The 23,417-nt window shown below is 35.4% G+C and overlaps 2 protein-coding genes across 6 annotated transcripts in view; one reads left to right on the top strand and one right to left on the bottom strand.

Moving 5' to 3' along the window:
• The window catches only part of IMPG1 (interphotoreceptor matrix proteoglycan 1), a 63,240-nt gene extending 47,642 nt beyond the window's left edge, over positions 1-15,598 (top strand). Inside the window, exons 13-19 of one of the 2 annotated variants that reach the window (XM_026845208.1) lie at positions 2,287-2,858; positions 3,642-3,861; positions 7,579-7,789; positions 9,601-9,777; positions 9,876-10,057; positions 10,375-10,456; positions 13,989-15,598. In XM_026845208.1, the coding sequence (XP_026701009.1) occupies positions 2,287-2,858; positions 3,642-3,861; positions 7,579-7,789; positions 9,601-9,777; positions 9,876-10,057; positions 10,375-10,406 (1,394 nt within the window). In that variant the 3' untranslated portion in view covers positions 10,407-10,456; positions 13,989-15,598. The remainder of the gene's footprint in view (positions 1-2,286; positions 2,859-3,641; positions 3,862-7,578; positions 7,790-9,600; positions 9,778-9,875; positions 10,058-10,374; positions 10,457-13,988) is intronic. The other variant, XM_026845209.1, reaches the window with a different exon arrangement.
• Positions 15,599-18,489: 2,891 nt separating this feature from the next.
• The window catches only part of MYO6 (myosin VI), an 81,203-nt gene continuing 76,275 nt past the window's right edge, over positions 18,490-23,417 (bottom strand). For all 4 annotated transcript variants that reach the window (XM_026845203.1, XM_026845206.1, XM_026845204.1 and 1 more), the window contains 2 exons: positions 21,338-21,556; positions 18,490-19,902 (listed from right to left, as the gene is read on the bottom strand). In XM_026845203.1, coding sequence (XP_026701004.1) covers positions 19,703-19,902; positions 21,338-21,556 — 419 coding nt within the window. In that variant the 3' untranslated portion in view covers positions 18,490-19,702. The remainder of the gene's footprint in view (positions 19,903-21,337; positions 21,557-23,417) is intronic.

Below are 23,417 nucleotides of genomic sequence, written 5' to 3'. Positions count from 1 at the left end.
GCAGTAATGATCCCTCTAGGCTGCTTTATCTGAAGAGTTGTGCTTAAGAGTATCCAGGTTATTTTTGGAAACTGCTTCTAGAAGTTCACTTCCCCACAGCACAGACAAAAAAAAAAAAAAAAAAAAAAAAATCTAGTTCTTCCATTAGCCAAGGCACATGAAACACTTGAAACAAATGGAAAACTTTAGAACTGAGAGTGGGAAGAACACTCCAGTAACACCATGTTACTGGTATTCCAGAGTAAAATTCACTGACCCTTCACCAGAGCCAGACCCACTCTGCCCTGCTGGTAGCATCAAACTATGTCACAACAGAAAGTGTTTCCCTTTTTCAAAAAACTTTAATAGTCCTTATCAGTCCAATACTTGAGAATCTCAGGGAAAGCCATGAACCTCAGTCACGCTACAAGGAGCTGAAAGGATTGATTTAGATAACAAAAACTGTGTAAGGGGAAAACCAGACATCTCACATAAATTTGTTTTATATTTGTTCTGTATGTCAGCGGAAAGATATAGGCACTTCAAAAGATCCAGCATATGTTTAGATGGTTTTGTTCAAGTGAGATAAATTTCTCTGTATTGACTAAAAAGGGAGCAAAGCTGACTGGCTTAAAGGATACATCTCACTATTAAATGCCTCCTAGAAGTGAGATCAATACCACACAAAGGCATATTCTTAAGACTCCTGAGGAGTTTGAAGCAGAACCAAAAAGTAAATCTAGTTCTCTCACAGCCTACCCCAAAAGTTTAACCACTGGTCAGTCTATTATCTGGTTTACTTATTTTATTACTATTGATAATATTTCTTATTTTATATATTAATCTTTTTTATATTACACTATGTTTTTATATTATTAACTTATTTTATTAGCATATGTTTTATTTATCTCTTTACATGACTATCACTGAATCACCATATATAAATACATATTAAAACAAAGGAGAAAAAAAAATGTAGCAGCTCTTAATATAAGTTTATGCAAAGTGGTAACTGGATGGGAGAAAATTCTTTTTAAACATCTAATTCTAGTAAAACCACATATGGTGTCTTAGAACAATTCTTCGCTGTTTTGAGAAGTGGGGTTGGCTTAGCAGAATGGGGCTATATATGGCTATATAGAAAATAATCCACATTAGACCAAGGCATTGTATCTGCAGGGAGGAACCAAAGAGCTAGTACATGCTATTAAATTAGCAGTGTCAAGAAAACAGACGGCTATCTCATCCTAAGCTTTTCACAAAACCAGCAATACAATAAGCAGAAGATTGGGTCTTATTCATTTAAAAGCATGGGCATGCTCTATGGGCAACTCCTCTGCCATAGACAAGATAGTTGCCACCTCCTTCAGTTGAAGTTATTCCCAATGCAAAAATTTGCTCTCCTTTAGTACTTTCGTTGGCCACTGGGAGGAGACCAGTGTGTAGGGAATGGAAGAGTCCATCAATTGGAAAGAAACTTCTTTCCTACCAGCTGGTAAGTGATTTTTGCCTGCGGGGGACTGCTATAAGTCCTATGCAAAGAGTCCACATATCACTGGAAAAGGACAAAGTTGTCAGCTTGCTTAGATGGTTGTTGCACAGACGCCAGCATTTTCTGTGAAGTCATTCGAAGGGTCTCATTCATCACACTTTAGATTTGGATTTCAGCTACAGCTATCACACATCCTAGATCCATGCCAAGTCTCAAACAGGGACCTTCAGCATCTGGATCAAATGGATGCTTCAGGTGCAGCAGATGATTTCTTAAGGTTTGAAGCTATTTTCACTGGAGCTGTTGTCTTTTAAGTAAACTGACAGAGTTTGCATCTGAAGAGGCTGTATAGTTTTTCATTACCACATTTTATGATTACTAGCAAATAATAGCTCTAACCTCTTGCAGAGGGGAACAGAATGACTCTGGCATACAACTGATCCAAGCAGACAGCTCAAAGCTGTGATCTAGTCTTTCAGTCAATATAACCTGACAGTGTGATTATGTACCTTCAAAACTGGATTGTACTTTGAAATGGCTCAGGAAATATTACATTTAAATAATAATTACAGTTACCAAGTGTAATTATTATTTAAAAAGAGCACCCACCGAAAACTCATCACTCAAACGTGTGGGTGAGGTGTTTTATTCCAGTAGTCCTACCTTGATGATAGAAACATTTTCATGTTTAGTGTTAAATCTTGTTTTTAAAAATGCTTCAGTGGAAATAGAATATACATGTTGTTCCCCATGTTTGGTGTTTGTTATGCTTGCTTTTCAAAATAACTATTTGTTTTTCCCCTGTTTTTCTGCAGCAGTTAAGATCACGGATGAACCAGAATCTTCAGGCGATAACATTTTAGTTACAAGCAGCACTTACAAAACATTGCCTTTCTTTATTGGTTCAAGTGATCTCTCTACCACACAGCCTGAAGCTGTTATTACAGATGTGCTACCATCAGACCCAACAGCACCTCTACCTGCAGCGACCACTCCATCCTCCAGCCACTCTGAGATCATCAAACAGTCCCTTGAAGTACCAGATTCCTCAGTGCCCACATCTGAGAGCATTCCTCCTGATGGCACCCGGACAGGAGCGCAGGATGCTTCTGGCGAGTTAGGTCATGTTGGTGTGATGAGCACAGCAGCACTGGATGAAGTGGAGCACAGCAGCAGTTTTATCTCACTGCTGACAGCTGAGCCTGCAGAAGCCACCCCCGCTCCTACGCTGAAGTATGTAACTACCAGCTCCATGACAACCGCAGCCAAAGGCAAAGAGCTAGTGGTTTTCTTCAGCCTGAGGGTAACCAACATGCACTTTTCTGATGACCTCTTCAATAGGAGTTCGCCAGAATACAAAGCACTAGAACAACAGTTCGTGCAACTGGTGGGTGCAAATCAACTTCAACACCACATGCAATAGTCGGGCATTGTTTAAAGCAATATACTAAAGAGCACGGTATTTTAACAGTATCAGACCCTAGTATAATTCAGTCTGATAAGCTGTATTTTTAAAGGAGCCATAAACCTGGGATGCTCTCAGGGTATGAAGAAACAGTTTAGGAAGTCAGTGATAGAAGGTTTTACTTCTTCAAGAGACTCCAGATATATGCCTGGCATGTAATTTATTTGACTTTTTCTGAGAGTCACGTCAACAGCATAACACTACTGATTGCATCTAAGGCTTGTGTCTACACGCTGGATTTAAAAATAGGCCTTTTAAAATATATCATAGCTTAGTAGGGGGAATGTGATTAGATATGGATTTTCTCTATGGGTACAATAGGGCAGCAGGTCAGCTCAGTAACATGTCTATTATGCTATGCCCTAACCTGCCTGGATTGAACGTTTGAAAATAATTGAAGTTGGCTTTTGAGTGAGGTGATTTTTTCTCTTCCAGATGAATAAACTCCCCAGCTGCTGTGCATTTCATTACAGGGGAAACTGCTGCCCATCCATCTCAATATATGATTGAGAATGATGCAAAAGTCCAGAAGAAGATAGCGCAAACAGAAAAGTGAATTTGGGGGTGGAGTTTAACAGTTGTGTTAAATTCAGAGAAATAAGCGTGTGATGCGTGTACTTGATAATGAAAAGTGACTATACGAGAAATTAATAGCAGGTAGACATTGACAGTAAGTTAAAATAAAGGCAAATTTCTGTTTTGCAGCTACTTCCGTACCTTCAGTCCAACCTTACAGGTTTTAAGCACCTGGAAATACTTAACTTCAGGAACGGAAGCGTGATTGTGAATAGTAAAATGAAATTTGCCAAGACAGTGCCATACAATATCACAGAAGCAGTACACTGTGTTTTGGAAGATTTCTGTGATGCTGCAGCCCAACACCTCAATTTGGAGATTGACAGTTATTCCCTGGATATTGAGCCAGGTAAGACGGTGTTACTAATCTATGTGAAAAAAACAACACTAAGCAGATAATCTTTTCTGGATTGTTACAACTTCAGAAGTATTACTGCTTTGGAAATAACAATATTAGCAATAACCTCCCCATGACCAGGAGTAATAAAAAAATGCAAGATGTTGCAAAGCATCTGCAGGCATATTTTCATACTGTAATGAAATGATGGGTGATGGTGTTGGTCTCTGCATGTACGGCAACTGCTTTTAAGAGCCAAAGACAATGAACTAAAAACTCTAGAATAAGGGCTGGGCAAAGATGGTCATAAAGAATGCCCATATGCACCATACAGAAGTGACTTATGCAAATCTTGCACCCGAGTATGTAAAAATAATTTCTGATTATTTTTGCAATGTTGTAAGCAAACCATAGTTTAGACATCATTAAATCTATTTTTAAGGGGCTACAGTTTAAGACAGGAGACAATTTCTAGGAATAATTGGATTCTACAGATACTCACTGACCAGAGCATGACTATATGTAGCACTTTATAGATTTCTAATTCCAGAATCTCTCCTAATTTAATATCTTTCAAATAAGTCTGTAATCTTTGTTAAACAGTAGAAAGTCAGATAACAACATATCTGGACACTATAGTAATGTCAAAAGCTTAAAGTTTTCAAAAACTATATTGTTTTATAAAATTGCGGTCTGGACCTATTTTCAGGTTCTGGTAATTATTTCATGGCTGAAATAATTTCATCTGGCATGAAAAAGAATAATATCAATATCTCAGCATGCAGATGCCTTCAGCAGTTTTGGTTAAGCTGCCTTTTTATGTATAGAACTCTGACAATTCCAGAACAAAAAATCCATTTACAATTCATGCAGATAGTTTCTAATCTGTTTTCATTTTACGTATCTCCTTGTGGCCACTAAGAGCGTAGGTAGAGTGTGTGGTAAAGAAAGTTAACAAAATCACAGTATTCAAACTTACAAATGCTGCCATGATAAACTGATATTTTGTTCAATAAAGTACTAAATAAGTTCACTAGAAAGAGAAAACTTTGGGCTATCCCATGTTCTCTGCTTTGGTAGCAAATTTTCTTTAAATAAAAATTAAAATACAAACACAGAGAAATTTAAAAATCTTTCATCTCCATCCCTATCAGCTGCTTTTCTGATGTTTTACCATTAATTCAGGAAAACAATATCACAATGAGTTTGCTGGGAGCTGTTGTTTCAAGGCTTATGAACAGTAGTACAATGTCAAAATAGAAGAAATTATGTTTTAAAAGCCAGTATATAAACACCATACAGGTGCTTCAAAGCCCTACTGTCTTTTCAGCAAAAACAAACAAACAAACCAACCCACCCCAACCTGTTAAGTAAATTAACGTAATTTAAGCAAAGTCCTATTTATTGTGAAAGTAAGAGCCATCTAGTGGTGATAATGTCATATCAAATTGAAACTGATGGAACTGACAGTCCAAAATACCTATCAAGACTCAGCAGCTGCAAAGGGCTGACTGCATTGGTCACAAATAATACCATAAACAATAACATAGTGGGCTTTTAAAAATCCATGTATGCATTACTTTTGTAACCTAAATAAAGTGAAAACACAGAAAAGATGACAAAGTATGGCAGGTACATTGCCCAACACTTTAAGGAAAATGAAACATTATCACAAAAAATGACCCTCTAACCCAGAGAAATGCTCATGCCAAGCTCTACTTGTCAAATAGAAAGACTCTGAAACCTTTCAGCTGACAAAAATACAGGGCTGTAGCACACAACCCTGGGTAATGCTTAGACAGAGTCTCCTTACTGGCAGTATCAACCTTTATTTCCACAACTACAAAGGTAAACTGTGACCATCAAAACTGGAGAGGGACTTACAGGAGACATGCAGTTAATGCAGCTGTTACTGTTCTAATCAAGTTCTCAAATATACAAGCTCTTTTATTAACGATGCTTCCTTTGGAAGTGGTCTATATTTGCTCAGCGTGCAATTCTGTGTGGGGTAAGAGTATAGTCTGTAAGAATTAATATCCCCTTTTGATTTGCCAGCTGCTCTTGTTTCATTAGAGAGTAAACTCTGCAATTCACAATCAGTAGTCTCAATGACCAGAGCAAAGTACTTGGAATATTTTTTGCTTGGGTTTTTTGTTGTGTTGGGGTTTGTTTGTTTTGATTTTTTTTTATATACATATAATCAAGGGTTTGCCTAACAATAAAGTTACTTTGTAATTTATTGTATTACTTTGATGCCCAGTTGTTAGAGTTTACATGTGAATACATTTACAGTTCAGGAACAAAGTAGATCCCAAATCAACATGTACATTGTATATAGCAAAGGGAAATTGTGCATGCTAAAATTTACTAGTCTAAAATTATTTAAAAAAAAAAAAAAAAAGCAAGCAACTAGCCATAGAATTATAGAGGAGTTAAAAGTGAAGAGCTCTGCTGGATTAATTTGTACCAGTTAAGCTTATCCTAGTGTGCGTCTGAGATTTCCAGTACCACTATAAAGAATGCAATGCTCATTTTTTCATTGGAATTAGTATTACTGAGCATCTAGTATGGAGCACAAAGTGGCTCCTGAAAAATATTCTCAAGACCATTTAGTACCTACAGGTACTAGCTGCAATATCCAGAATGAATCCCCTTTCTAAACTACAGATTTTTCTTCTTAATAAATTTTAAACCCACATAACTTCAAAGGGTCACATAGCCCAGTTCATATCTGTGTATCTGCTCTCATTTCCTTCTCCACGCTCTCTTTTTTTCGGTTTTGTACTTTTTTTTTTTTTTTTCCCCTGGATTCACACATCTTATTGAAACCGTTTGCTGGCAAGAACAGAATTTGTATTCCCTGGTCTGCTTTTCATCTTTTGCCTTTCTAAGGGCTTTACCCCACAGTACGCAGGAAACTGCCTCCAATAAGACAAAATTGGTGGATGCACACCCCCCTCCTCATCTGGGCTGAGCACTGGGTTAAAATTATTCCTTCTGGGACATTTTTTTGTTTCTAGTAAGAAGTAGAGAATGGGCAAGGAGATTTAAACTTGTGTGACAGCTGAAGTTAGGACTTCAAGCTGTCTCTGATTTGAGACTTCCTATGAACACCACCAGGCTCTCTTACCCCCTTTATCTCACAGAGGCATCCCTTACTAATATTTAAAAAACAAAACAAAAAATCCAGCAAGTTTTCCCAATGCTAACACATAATTTTAAGAAAAAAGACCTGCAAGCACATGTTTTCTCTAGATGGTGCCAGTATTTCTAGGTTGCATTCCTCAGAGTATTGTGCAATATTCAATAATATAATACCCTCACCTCGTCATCTTCTAAATTATGTGTTTAAGGTCATTACAGCCAAAACTACTTCTTACACATATGCAAGGCTGTAGCATAGTATCCATGAGTATAAAACTAGCAGTTTATTACAGTAAAAAAGGGATAAAAATATCCAAATGTGAAAATCCTTGTCAGTGAGATGAAAATAAAATCACAGCTTAATAGTGATGGGGTAAACAAATGTAGAAGTAAATGGAAGCTTGCATGCTCGCTGTGTCATCTACAGAAGGAAGGATGTGTGTCATTTTATGCCAGACTACATCCTCCTATTAACATGCCCAAGTAGCAGGCCAGTGAATGTGAATTGTTTTCTCTAGCTGCCACAAAGCCTGCCAAGTTACTTTCGGGTAATGCATCAATTAATGATTTACCCATCCCTTACAGCTGATCAGGCAGACCCATGCAAATTCATGGCATGTGACGAGTTTTCCGAATGTGTAATGAACAAGTGGACAAAAGAGGCTGACTGCCTTTGTAAAGCTGGTTACGCAAGCCAAGATGGATTACCCTGTCAGAGCCTGTGTGAGTTGGAACCACATCTCTGCATCAATGGTGGGAAATGTGAGTTAGTTCCAGGAAGAGGAGCTGTCTGCAGGTAAATAAATGGTGCTTAACATGAATTCTGTGACGGATCCCTGATATGTCTATTGCATGAACAAGCAGGGCTGAGTATCTACTTTTCAACAGCATAAACTATGCTAATAAGCCAAGACCTCAACATTCAGACACTTTAAGGTACAAAATCCTGCTTCAGTATAAAAAGTCACACTATGGATAAATCTATTTCTGCCTGTTAGGACACACAATCTAGTTATTTTTTAGAGATCCTTTAGAAACGTATTAGAAATTCAGCATCATTAGCAGGGATGACAAAGCTGCATTCTTTTCAGATTTCCAAGTACATCTTGGAAAAATGAAATAACACATTCCTGGTTTTGCTATGGATTACATAAACATAATTTCTTAAAATACTGCTTTCTAAGATGCATTAAAAAGGAAATCTATATTCTTATAAACTACTCTGATTCCAGACCACCCAAGAAAGCACATGAAGGTTGAGGCTGCTTTCGGGTCTTTATGGGAGAGACTTGAAGATCAGCAGCTCCTCCTAACTGCAAACACATTCCATAAGGATTTTTACATGAAATGATGTTAAGCCAATATTGAGAACTACCACAGTACTTGAACGCTTTAAGTCTTTTTAAAGTATCAAGTTTCATCTCATAGACTAGACGATCCAGAGCATTATGTGAAATTGTATATTAGACTGGCATACAGTAGTTGACCAGCCACGTGTATGAGCAAAAACCAAGTTACAATGTTTGTACTTGTCTGTTCTCTCTTAATATTGACTTTAAAAGGTTAAAGATATGTCTTTTAGTGTATTTAGGATTAATGTCAAAAAAATAAGACTACTGAGCAAATCATTCATATGATAATGTCACTAACAACGTAACTGTCACTCATTTTCTGCTGTGAGTGTCACAGAAATAATAATTATTATATTGATTTCACCCCAGTTTCTGCTAAATTCCTGACTTTCAGTCACAGTATTTTGTACTAGAAATCAGCCTGTGAGCTAAAGAGGTCCTTTTCAAAACTGTAGTGAAGGAGCAACGGGCATAGCCTACTCCTCCATGACCAATGCACTAAGGAAAAAAACACATTTCCACTCCAGAAAAGCCCTGACTTGATGTACAATAGTAACTAAACCATCACTTAAAATGATAAAATATTAAAAATAATAAATCAAACATCTTGTGAATTACAGCAAGTTACAAACACACAAGTTTACTGCCAGTCTCAGACTGACAGCTTGTGGAAACTTGAACAGTCTGCAGAGAGAAAATTATGGCCTATTACTTCCTTTAGTCAAGCACTTGTTTTGCTTGTGAATTTACTCAGAATTGACCACGTTAATTTTTCCACTAACTGGAACGCCTGTGTTCTCATATAAAATATGGCAATCTTCTCCCTTGCTTTAAAGGGAGCTATTTGTAGTAGAACTTTTACATCAGACTTTCTACTTCGATTAAAATCACTGATAAACAGGATGTAGGCTTCAAAGACGTGTTTAGACATTACTCCAAAACACACCTCAACTTCTAAGGTTCTAAACCACAAATGTTACTTCAACTTCACCTGTGGGGCTAGAAATTTATGAGAGATGCTCCAAATGCCTAATTTCCTTATAATTTGTAGGTTGGCAAAGAATGTATCAGTGTTTTTTAACACTCTCATGATCTATTATCAAGCACATTATTTCATACAGACACATAACAATTAATTGCTTTGGGAATACTGGGCTTATATTTAATTACAGATATTCCTTTGTTTTCATTTGAGGTACTCCATATTTTCTGCCTTCGAGTTCTGTACATTTTTTTCTTCCTCTCCCTGTTTTAGATGCCCTGTACGTAGACACGAGCTTTACCAAGGACAGCGCTGTGCAAAATTTTCTCCAGAACCCATACAACCCTTCATTTTTAAACCTCTCATTCTTGGCTTACTAAGCCTCGTTTTTCTTTTCATCATTTTAATTATTAAGTTAAGAAGAAAAAGCAAAAGAAACTCTATTTTGCAGTAAGCTGTTCATGATCTTTTTCTTCACATTACAAAATATTCCTTTTTTTTTTTTTCAATTTAAAATCTTACCAAAACAAAAATGTTCTACATTGTAGAAGTCCTACTCTCAACAGCTGCAATTCAGAAAATGCTGTAAGGATTAATCCTGCTTTTGAACATGACGAACCCATAACTGGCTTTTGTTATACGGCTTGTAGTGTAAGTGCTTGTGTCAGTTCCTCAGAGATCGCTGATCACGAAACATTACACGAACTTGAAAACACAATTCAGCATGGAGGTAAAATGCATGGAAATCCTTTTCTTACCCCTCAACAAACAGCCCCACCTCAAGTAACACATCCATCTTCATGTATTTACAACTAAATCAAATTTGATTCTAAACTCTTGCTTGGCAATTGCAGAACTAAAAATACTAATTCGTTTATTTGCTTTTCACATTTACTGCTGTGTAGCTTTCATAACAGGACTATAGAACTGTTGTCCTTACAGCTCTCTTGCATGGCTTTGGTGGTCCATCCTATCCAAGTGCTTTTTGTGATTTAGTGGAATAATTAATACAGTATTTTGATTTTTTTTTTTTTTTAACTGTTGTAGGTCACCAGATGAGCTTACAAAACCAAGACTGACAAGTTAGTCTCTGAAATTCTTCATTTCCAGCATCAGCCAGAAAATCAAGGTTTGTGACTATTTTCATGAGCTTTAAAAAATCTGTTGAGTTTCCCTGTTTGTCAATGTTACCAGGAAGCTTCTTTGTACTAATTCCATACAAAGAAAACCTTGGGGTTTTAATCCTTTCTTAAGTGCTTTTATGTGACAAAGTTCCATTCTGTATACCCATTTGCAAATGTGGCATGAAGGAAGAAAGATTATCTAAAATGACAAAGCAACACAAAATGCAAACCAAAGGGGAGGTTTTAAATAGCAGTAACAGATCGTTTAAAAATAACTTGTGCCTGTTTAAGCTACACAGAGTTTGAACAAGTAGGAATTCTAATTTGAGCAGAATACTGCTCATATCTCAAACATTATTTAAAGTTTTGCAACTTGAAATGTCTTGTATCTTTGGTGGGGGGAGAAAAGACAGAAAGGAGAAAAGCAGAGTCAAAAAATTTTCTAAAATTGCCAGACTGTCTCTTACTTCTGATGTATCTGAGTATGCTCTCTCGAAAGGTAGACAAAAAGCTTTTACTTTGCCATTTTCATTTTTCTGAATCACAGCCCAATTAGGAACAAAAAGGTTTTACTGTAGCTGTTAGTACCCATTATTAGTGAGGGGAATCTCAGTACAAGTCTGTCGTGGCACCAGCTCTATACTACAGGAGACAGGATACCAGGCCACATGAATCTTTGGCTTGAGCTAGTACATTGTTATGTAAATGAAGGAACGAGTAATGAAACAATATAGAAAGATTTCTTTTCACTGATCTTCATCATACCCAGGTCTGGTCTCTTCAAGTAGCCCTGGTCACAGTTACAGACTCAGCCACTGGTGATAGAGGGGACTGAATGAAGGGATAGAGACTGACAAGAAAAAAAAAAAAAAAAAAAAAGCACAGCCGTTGCAATTAGTACTTTAAACTCATCTTAAAAAAATGTGTCTGTGGGTAATTGTAGACCAGTAAGCTTTCACATCAGCTGAACTACTTAAAATTGCTACTGACAAAAGCATTAAATTTATTTTATTAAAGGAATAAAATGGGACATCTGTGGGAGAAAACCAGGCCTGTGTCATCGAGACTCTATTTGAATTGTCAAAAGTATACTGACAGAGCTGCTCTCAAGACCTAGTTAAGCAAATTAATTTAGTGAAAAGTGAGGCAACCACAAAATAGAAATTTAAAAAAAAAAAAAAAACACAAGACCAAAAAAAACCTACCACGTGTTTTTGGTCATTTTTCACCATTACTTACATTTAAACTGAGTGTTTACCTCAGACCCCTTATGTTGAACACATTTTCAACTATCTGAAAATAATAGATGAAGAAAAATTTATGTATGATAGCTGAAACTAAAAGTGTCACTTCCATATCATCATCTAGAAAACTCCTTTAGGGCAAGGATTTTTAAAACAGAATATGGCACTTGAATTTTCAGGAGGAGGTGGATATCTAGAACTCTTAGGCCAAATTGAAAATTCCAGTCTTTAAATTCTGTTTTGCAATGGTAATAACAGCAGTGACAGCTTTGTAGGACATATTATCTAACAGTTAAGTACAGCTCTGTATTTATAAAGGCGTATATGAAAATAAGCATAAAATTCTAGTAGAAGTTAAAACAACCTTCAATTCCTTCCTAAGCATAAAAGATGTCTGCAGTATAGTTAGAGGGTCACTACATGGAAAACTACTGCAAAACTTGGTTATCAGAGGGGTTTTGTTTGGTTGGGTTTCTACCCAATTAGTCATCCAGGAACTAACAAACAGGTTTCACATCCAGGTAAACTTGCTCTTCCTTCTCTCTGAGCTCAGTAGAAAACACAAGTTCTTGCAAGCAGCTGAAAACCACAGCTACCTCGACATAGTTAGGTCTCTGGGAACTTGGTGTGTCTTGCTCCACAAATAGTATAACATGAGGAATAAAATGACTATGAGAATCATCTTTTTTGGGGGCCAAAGCAAAATGTGTGAGTGAACTGGAATTTACACATTCAGATGGATCAGCTCATTCAAACTGAGCCACAAGGCCAACAAGTCCACATCCAGTTGGCCTACTACGGCTGAGTTTAACTATAGTTAGTCTAACTCTAACTCAAAGTTCTCCAATAATGATCCTGCTGATCTGGCTCTCTGCTGCCTACCTCACCTACACATGTGCTCTTTGCTCCTTTGAGATGAAAGATGAAGACCTCATTTCAAAATGCAACCGTTCTCTTGTAATATCTGTTGTCCATATTAGTGAGTGTGCTAGATGTTCTCTGGTCAGTGAAAAAAATTCTGAAAATAAAAGCATTGCTTTTCAGTTGTAAGGGTCTTCCATCAAGCTATCCATAAAGCCTTTTTATTTTTTAGCTGATCTAATGCATGTGATTCTATAAACTCATTTATTTGTGCTTGTCCATGGCATGGGTGAGTAGGCTTCTTTTTCAAGATGGTATCTGGCAAAATTCAGTAATGGATCTAACCCTTTAAAAGAAAAAGGATCTCATCTAAGGAGTTTTCACAAAGTTTTCTAAGCTTGCATAAGAATTGTGCTGCAACAGATACTACAGAAAATCAGTTTTAACAAACTTAGATAAAACCTTAGAGGATCCAGAAATATTTGACACAGAATAGCCCAGAAGCATTGGAAATGAAGCACTAGATAAGAGGATGGTAGAATAACTTGTTTCATAATGCTGAACCTACTCAGCATGGACAAAGTCCACTTCATTTGATGCAGTTCAGATGAAGCCTAAAAGTCATTACAGATTCTCCCTAAGAAATATGTTATATCATTCTTTGCTCATCAAAACCAGTAACTGACACTAGCACAATACTCTGACAAACCAACTCTCAGCCATCAAGGACAACTGAAATTAAATTTGAGGCGAAAACAGACTGCCATTTGTTTCATCCTCATGTCAGTCACTTGGATCATCAAGCAAACACTATTTTGGATTAAAACAACACAACAATACAAGTTGGCCTGTTAGATCTCCCCTGCCAGTATCAGAGATTTAGTGTTTCATTATCAGAATCACAGGGGAAAGAAGACCTAAAATACCATACAGAGATGGAAGAGCTGTGCTCTTAGTTTGAGAACAGCAGGCATCAAGTTTTACAAATTCACAAGTTTTCACGGCACAACTGCCCTCTTACACTTAAAACTATGCATAGAAGCTGGATGTCCCAAAGATAATTTTATCCCAGATCTGCTGTAACTGAATCTTGTAGATACTTCAGATAGAGCTTCTTTTGTAGCATGTTGCATTCTAATTGTTTTACAGTCAAAAATATGTTCTTTAGATTACAATGAAATAGGTGGTATTTGTTTGTTATTTCATATAGAAGGGCACCGTTGTTATATCAGGGAGGAAAAATAATTTTACTCTGAGTTAAATGACTTAGTATGTAAAAAATAACTTCAGGGTTAACTCACTTCTCCTTACAATGAACTGGAGATTATCTTAAACAGATTTTAGTGAGACCTTGCCTATTAACAATAAATAAATAGTATATTTTCAAATTTTAAAGTGTTTTTCAAGTGTCTTATGAGAGTTTCTCTTTCAGGTATTCAAAAAAGGTGGTCTGCATTATTCAAGAATGGACTTCAGGTTGATTAAGCATATGAAAAAAATTCAAGGATTCCTAAAGATATAACATTTTGGCTCTAAAATCAGCACACACTTAAAACATGTTTTATTAAAGAAAAACAACATGACCGAGTTGACCAACTATTTGACCATGTCTAAAATTTGACTAGGAAAAAGTCGCCAGTGTTAAGATGCATGCATTAAGCTTCCAGTACTTACACATCTTAACTATATTTTAAGAGCCGAGTACTAGAAAGATTTTGCTGAGAAGTGACTTTTTTCAATAGTGTAGATCACAAATATTCTGGTAAAAATGTCGATAAAACTTTACCACATTTCTATACATTTTATTGACCTTTCTTACCTACCCTATGTAAGTGGCAAACACAGAAATAAGAGCTGTCATTGACCAAAGGCCACATTAAAAGCATTTAGGAACTTTGTCATTCTCTCCCTGCAACGCTTACATTGCAAATCACACAGAAGTTGGGATTTTTTTAATGGTTTCTATGAACATCAGATTCCTATTTTCTGCTAATAAACACATTGTGTATCTCTATGTACATATACACTTCATTGCTTAATTTCTGGTGGCAGTTACAAACTGTCGGGTTATCCTAAGACTTCCATCTTTTCACTGAGGTGCAATACCTGCAGTTTTATCTTTTCAGAACATTAAGTTTATATTCACAAGCATCCTCACTGTAGCAAGTAGATTACAGAGTTGCACATAAGTGTATGCACTTTAAACTCAGTATACACATAAATAATTTTTACAAGTTACTATTAGTTTTTGCAGAAGAAATCTAAGCAGATAATGGGTGGCCATTAAGTATTTTATAGGCGTAGTAATCTATGCTCTATGGATCCACAGTCCTGATTCAAGTATGAGCATTACCTTACCTTCAATATCTTTTTCTTGAGTAGATCTGTATTTATATGCCGCACCAGTGTTGTATAATATCCAGGCGCTATTTGCTGCTTGGTGCGTATCAGAAGTCGTACTTACAGCTCAAACTGAGCTTCTACAAAGTTCGTGACTATACTGGATGACAGCTCCTCATTCAGATGTGGAACTTTCATGGATTTGGGATAGCAGCTGATTTTAGTGACAATTCTTTTTACTTCGTACCACACAGTTACCATAGCAAAGAACGAACTTTAGTTTACCTTATTAGGTATGCTCAAAAGAACTGTTTACGAATTCCAAACACTTAACTGCACAGATTTGCTGGCAAAACCACCAAAGCTGGTGATTGTGTACAAATGAAGGCAATGCACCAAGAATACAAAGTTGAGTTTCTACAGCTGAAAGAGTATTTTTACTTATTTAACTAGGAGGAAAAAAAAAAAAAAAAAAAAGAAACCTAAGATGTGGTTTTACACAGTAACACTTCAGAATAAAACTGTACTTTTAAAATACTTCTCGCAGGGCACTGGAAGTCATCCCTGCCAACAAATGTTAGCTTTTCACTATTGCTCATGTAAGCTAAGAATGCTGAAAGCATTCCTTTTTTTCCATTACAGATGTATTTTTGTATGTGTTTAGTGTATTTCAATTCATACTAGTTATCACTAGTCTGATTTTAAAAAATCAAGTAATTTTAAAATGTGTATTTTAATAATGATTATTCATGATTGTATTTAACACTCAACTATTAATTACCAAATATATTTGCTGGATGTAAACCTTTTGTATTTCAATAAAATATAATAAAACTATTTACTTGAAAATTTCACAGAGAACAGAATTGGTACTTAATCTCACACTAAAACACATCATGTTATCTTAAAACCGATGTAAGGCTACGGCTGGAGATGAAAGTCATAAGGAAAATGAAACAAAATCATGTTTCCTAGATATCAAAGTCTGAATTACTTCAATCTTCTTAAATTAAAAAATACCACTCTGATTTGGCCCTTAAGACAGGAAAGTTTGATAACACTTTATAAAAAAACCCCCAAAAAACAAAAAACAAAACAACCCAAACAAACAAATGCAACACATCTCCACCCCAAACATAAAGCTTTTCCTGTAAAAAAAAAAAACCTGATAGCCTTTTAAGTGGTTTCACTCATCACTGATTGTCATGATCTAAAACGAAAAAAATGCAAACAGTACACAGCATAACAAATGATAAATATGTTTGAAGTGATAGCAATAAAGGTTAAAAAAATAGTAAAAGTAAAAATATACTGATTTCAACAAATACTAAGAAATGAGGTATTTGACATAAAAAAATAAAAAATTTTTAATAGCAGAATGTTCTTTTAGAGGAACACTTAACTTAGAAAGTAAAGACAAAATCATTACTAGAGTAGCTTTAAGCACCATAGGCACCATCTGAAAGAAAAGCAGCAGGCAGTCCCAGCACAGAAATCTTTTTATCCTTTCATAACTTAATTTACCCTTACTTATTCTGCTTTAAAACTTTAAAGACAAAATGGTAAGAGAGATACAACTGAGATTTCAACATGGAATGTATTTATTTTTTTTTAATTTTCAGTACAGTATTAGGTCATTTAAATACTTTATTTAAAGATTTTGGAGAAAAAAAAAACAAAGGATTCAACTAGGTAAAGAAAAACAATCTTGTCAGCAGATGACAGACAAGTATTTAATGACCCTATGATCGTCAAAGTAGCTTTCTCTAGAAAATTCATATTCCTAGGTCACCTATTCAGGAATATAGCCTAGCATGGCAATTCTCTTCCTCTCCTTTGTTTTGTGGAGTGTTTCATGCAGAAGATCTCAACTATAATGGACAGCTTTACTGAGAGGCAGGAATAAATTTTTTTTTTTTTTAAATCAAACACACAGAACCAAGCCAACATTTTGCTTTAAAAAGCAAATTAAATTTTTCTCTATAACCATAGATCAGAAGGGCATTAGGTAATACGACAATCCTACAGATCAACCCCCTCCCAAGCTTTTTTATTTCCTCTCCAAATCAACCAACAGTATATTATCTGACACAGTAGATGGGACTACAGAAACAATTGGTAAGCAGCTGAATATTGCCTGATGTAAAACAAAAATAATAAATAAATCTGAATTTAATGAAATTAACTTTGTTGCACAAAAAGATCAGTAAAACTAAAAGCAGGTGCTGGTTTTGGTGCAGGGGAAAGAAAAAAAAAAAAAAAAAAAAAAAGCCTCTACTGTGATTTTTGGAATGCATTTTCTGTCTGCCTCAGGCATACTGCTGAGGCAATGCAACGAGGAGGGAACATCTTAGTTGAGAACATCCAGCCACCGGTTCATATTTTTCAAAGTCAATTTTGTTTTCCTGATAGCTCATATTTTTTAGTCATTTAGTTAAGAATTCCCATGCAGTCCATTCCAAATAATAAATTTTCTTTCTTATGCCAGTCAAGGAAATCCTGGCATAATCAAAGGAACAGAATGGAAAAATTCAGTTAATTTTATTTAAGTTCCCCAAAGTATGTTTACACATATATATATTAAAATATTTAAGCATATATATGTGTATATACATATACACACACTTAAGTACTGAAGTTCTTTGCTTACCATGTTCAGCCTCTTAAGATCCATTTTTGTGTGTATATATATTTTATATATATACTGAGACTGAAAGTGTTAAGTCAAGAAGCTAAATCCAGATAGTCATAAATACAGGATAGGGCATCTCAGCCCTATCAGCTCAGTGACTTTTCCTCCTTGTATCGCATGAACAATCACAGCTTCTTACAGAGCTGTTTCCGGAGACTGGAAGTTCTGAAACTTTGGTTCCAAATCAGTAACATATTAAACCAGTAACCTAAATTTCATCAGCAGCACCTCTAAACACATGCAACACTGTACAGGTTTGTACACAACTTGCTAGTCAGCAGCCTGATGCATTTTTCCTTTCATCTTCCAGACAAAAATTACTGCTTAGTGAAGAATTTGGGTAAAATGAAAATATTTTCTCGTTTTCAATCACATGACCAAAAAGCAGAGTGTGTATGCAGTGGAAGCTGAGATTCCCTGGTGCAGCAGATTCAGACAGAGTTAATGTATTACTCAAATATCTCCACATGCATTACAGTGAGGAGGGCATTTATAACAAGCGGCAGACTGCAGCATGCAAGCACAATCTAAGGTCAGCAAGGATGTATGCATCAGGAGCTTTTTTCTCTGTGCTACAGAACTGTACATCTTGAAAGTTATTAATTATATTTATGCATTTAAAAACTAAAGTTTCCAAGAGGTAAACAGTGAGGGAATTATTTTATAGTGTAAGCAAACTTTGTTAATTAATAGAGTAAAACTTCATTTTTAAATCAGGTTGAATAAGTAATTGGACATAAAGCTACTTATATTTCAAATTTCTATCAGAGAGATAATAAATAATCAAGTGTAACTTGTTGAAATAATGGCCAGCATGGTGAAACAATAATGTTTACATAAGTGAACAAGATGAATTTTAAAACCATATGAAATTAATAACTCCCACCCACAGAAACTTCTGAAATGAACTGCTTAATAAGGGAACTGTTACAAGCTATGAAATTTGACAGAAGATAGGAAGATAAAGGTCAGTGTCCAAATCACTATGATGTTCCAGTATACTAAAAATTGTAGCTATTTCATCAGCACATAGTATTTAAACGATGCATTATGTTATTGGACCAAATTTTTAAACATCTAGCAAAAGGTACAGACCTTGTGCATCTCATTATAATTAAAATAAACAGAATGTCTGAGACTCAGGCCTCCCTATACCGTTACGCTATACTGCCACCAAAAAGCTGAACATAGTTCCCTTATGCTATCCATACTCTTATATGCCTCCCAATACAAGTCTTGGACAATTTTGAATATACTGAAGTTACACCACCTGGACAAACAAACTCTCCAAGAATTCCTACTGAAAATTTGGTCAGAAAAATAAAAGTCTAAAGGAAATTTGTACTTAAAGAGAAAACAGAAAAAGAAGCTAAGAGAGAAGTGGTATGAGACTTAATGAGGGGTACATTCTTTGAGTACCTCCAATATTACACAATATTGACATATATGAATGCTCTTCTCAGAATGTACAGAAAGCCATTCCTCTTAAAACATGACAGAGAATGCATTAAATAGGAATTTATGGGTCCCATGTTTAGGAGGATTTCCCATCAGTCTCTGAAAAAGTACATACAGACACTAACCAGTTTTCAAATCAGGACATAAAATATCTCAGATTATATAAAATTATACTCCAACTTCTCTGGAACAGAAGTCAAAGCTAAGGCCTCACAATTCCAGTTATTAGAAACAGCATATCCTCTTTACTAGGCCACAAGTTGAAGACAACTATTCAGTGTCTTAAAGAGGGGATTTTATAACAAGTTAGTTTCAGTGTAGTTCTTTGTAATATGTACCCAAGTACAGATTGCTTAAAAGTCTTAAGAGTTACAACAGAAACTGTTAAAGAAAATGCAACATATAAACAAAATGCAACAAGCTACACTGACTGGAGTTTCTTCAAGGACCTCATACCTAGTAAAGTTCACTACACAAATTAAACATCATAAAGTACAAATTAACAAGCCACATGATTAATAAAATCTGTTCACTTTATATTAAACATCTCTAATATGATCATAGAATGTTTACATCCTCTGTTGCACAGAGGAACTCTTCCCTTTGTATCATGGGCAAGGGTTCTCATCTCAAATACTACTGTGCAAAATGACCATTTATTTCAATAGGTTCTGCAGCATCGCTGTAGCATATGTAGGACGAGCTTGTCTGCTTTCAATTGCATTTTGAAGATACTGGATACCTCCACAGCGCTCCCAAATTTCTTCAAACTGTCTCGGCAAAATTTCAGCACCTCGCTTTCGAGTTAAGCCAGTCTCTTCAAGATTAAGCTCACACATATCCATATCATCCTTACCTGAAGTGGTAAAGGAAAAAAGAAAATCTTTATAAAGCTTTTACATCATTCAAAGGTCCCATCAACAAAGATTAGGCCTTTTGTTAACTGGATTTCCTCTCTCAAGCTCTAGTTTGTTAATAGACTTCAGAGCTTATGGGGATATCAGTCCTCAGGCACAGGTATTTATTTATTTATTTTCTTACACACAGAACAAAAAGCCATATCAGAATATCATATCAGTTGAATCAGTTGAAACTCATATCAGATGCTACAACTGACAATATTGTGCTTAAAAAGTGAGCAAAAAGGAACACAAGAAAGAAGCTCAAAGGATCACCATCTTGATATATCTCCTGAAATCCATTACAGGATCACAGTCGCACCTGTTTTACAAATACTTTCAGTTTTACAGTGAATTTCTGTTATTATTTCATTTGTTTAAAGATAGCAAAGCAACTAAGAAGCTGAGACTTTTGATCAAGTAACTAGTATTCTTAATCTGTCAGCCTCCCATGCTAAACAGTGTTTACTAGATGGGACCGACACAGGGAATCCAGTGAACAGTAAGTATAGCTTACTCACTATATTTTAATCTTATTTTTCATAGGTGATCCACTGAATGTGGTATTCATGACAGCAATGCTGTTTTTACCTATGGGCTTTGACACTCATGCTAAGGGCAACAGTTGGTATAAGGAATTCTATTCAAAATAATTAGCAGAAAAATTAGTTAGTAAACTACAATTCTGAAGTTAAATAAACTGGTTATGGCCTTTCCCTCAGTCCCCAAGTTACATACAAAAATTCAAACCACAGAACTGTAAAAAAAATTTCTCCAGTGTTTTCTCTCCCTTCGATTATCTGCCAGAAAACAAGTATACATTTCACTGACAGATAAATCTCTATGTATCTATTACTAAATATGTAAAACCACAGTTTTTAAAAGTTATTCTCCCATACTACACAGCATACATATGGTAAAAGTTTCAGTTTGCTATTAGCACCATACTATGGAAAGACAATATATCATATGCACACATTGTTTTGATACAAACTGATGTTATTTTTCAAAGTTAACTAAAAACCAATAAAATTATAAGTACAACTTTCCCAGATAAATTGTGATGTTTTATCTTCACACTGTCTCCAGTTCAGTAAATGATCTGAGGGTACTTAATAATAAAACCATTTACATTTGGATTTCCACTCTATGATTTTCCAGATTAAAGTACACGTATAAATAAAACATGTGACCAGTTACATCTCCAAGTGATATTCCATAACATTTGGCCACCACCAGAGCAGTCCCAAATCCTCAAATTCTGCCCAGACAAGAACTGCTGATGAAAAAAAGAAGAGGATACCACTTGGCAAACCTGCATCATCAGCCTCTTTTTCTGATGTTATTGGCTCTGAATCTTTTCAATATTTGAATTTTGCTTTCAATACCAACCTGCTACAAGGAGAATGGGTGCCTTGTCAGGGTGAAGTTCCATTTGTCGAGCAATCCATGGCCCATCAAAATGCGCATACCACCAACCCTTCTTCTTGTTCTGGGGATCTTTGTACTGGTCAGCAGGACGGATGAAGGGAATGCGGAAGTAACGCTGTTGTCTGTTTATTTCAATCTCTTTTTGTCTGGCTGGTAGCTGGGTTGTTGGGTTCTGTTGAGCTATTGTACAAAAAAAACCCAAAACCAAATCCAAGCAAACAAACAAAACAAAAAAAATGAAGAAAGCTATATTATGATTTGCTTGATTAATTGGCAAAGAAAAAAAAAAAAAAAAAAGAAAAACCAAACCCCCAAACAAACAAAACACAAAAAACCCAAAACAAATCCCAAAAGACCTGAGATATTCTCTCTGAATATGTCTTCTGAAGTCTTATCAAACCTAAAAAGTACTCCCATCTCATACAACAGGCATTCATTTAATCGCTACACTGGTAAGGAAAGGATCATATTAACTATTGTATCTATAGGTTGCTCAATGGCATCAGGTATGTTTAGATAAAACAAAATGAGTAAAATAACATATTCTGCTTTAAATCAGTATTTGAGGTAAAACTTCCTATACAAAATTTCTTACCAACCAGGAACATTAATCAGTAACTGTTCTAGTTCAGTCCACTTCTTTATAAAACAAGGTCACAGTGCAAAGAAGCATTTTCACTTACAAAAATACAAAGCACCACTTGAAGATTTTTGACAGTCAATGCAGAATGATGTGTAATACTGTTAGAAATTACTAATTTGTTATTAGAAATGCTGACAATAAATACTGCTTGTTACAAAGCTGCCACCAAACATAACTTTCTGCCTTGATGTACCAAACTCTAGCATTAGAACTACTCTCTGGCTGCTTTGCTTTTCAAATAAATTGTTAAGATCAACAGACCAAACATCTAGAGAAGATAGTTATATTTATAAAATCTTTTAAAGCTTCATATGTATTTTTGTTAAATATTTCCCCCGTGCATTTTTGCACTCTGTCCCACACATTTTCGACTTCAGAGAGAGACTTTGTTTTGAATAAAAGCAAACACTCACTATGTTAACTCATCAACTGATCGATCTTTATGTTATGTATATATCATCATAATCAGTTTTAAATAGTAAAATATTTCCCTTAATAATTGCCTCTTGCAGAAGTTTATTACTGATCTTGTTCTAGTGATTTACACCACCACTGTTAAAAATACCCTGTTTAAGAAATTCTGAATGTGAATTTAAGCCATCTCTACAAAAGAAAATCAGTATTCACATTTCCATGTTTCAGCATAAAGGTAATAATTAAAAGTAAATTCCTTTTTTATCCATTGTCTATTAATCAGCAAAGCTAATTTCTGAGCTAAAATTTAATAAAATTAAAAACGTCAATCACTTCTAACAATGTATCTTTAGTTAAGACTAATAGCCTAGCAACTGCATCTTGAATTTTCTTCCACTTAAGATTCAACCGAGAATAGTTTTTCTAAATGTGAAGAGCAGAATCTTAAAAAAAAATATATATATATATATGTACTACACAAATAATACTTTTTTTCCATGCCTACATAAATAAAGAGAAGAAAAACAAAGCACATTTTAATAGGTGAATGCTACTTTTATACATCAATTCTGATAAAGCATGTATTTTACAGGGAGATACAATTTACAGCTTATAAGAAATCAATTCTATTTTCTGCAAATTGTCTTAACTTCTATCACAGCAGATCAGTGCTTTAGTATTATCAAACACTTTTTGCACTGCAATGGAATTGCTAAAGCTTACTTCTACCTCTGTGCATACCTAAATCCAAGAGGAATATAAAGAGCAGGAATGCTAAGCAGCCAATATAGCCTCTACTTTTCAGTGCTATGGAATCGTAGTTCTTAATTCAAAAGAAACCATCACCTGAATGTTAGTTTGTGTGCTAGGAAAATCGTTGTTATATGAAGTTGATTCCAGAGTTTTGCTACAACAGAAATCTATGCACAACAGTAAAAAAATGCTAGAAGAAGCATGTCATTTATTGGGGGGGGGGGGGGGGGG

The sequence above is a fragment of the Athene cunicularia genome (genome assembly GCF_003259725.1).
Source record: "Athene cunicularia isolate RWA chromosome 3 unlocalized genomic scaffold, athCun1 chr3_part1, whole genome shotgun sequence".
Lineage (NCBI taxonomy): Eukaryota > Metazoa > Chordata > Aves > Strigiformes > Strigidae > Athene > Athene cunicularia.
This window is presented reverse-complemented; position numbering and strand designations above follow the sequence as displayed.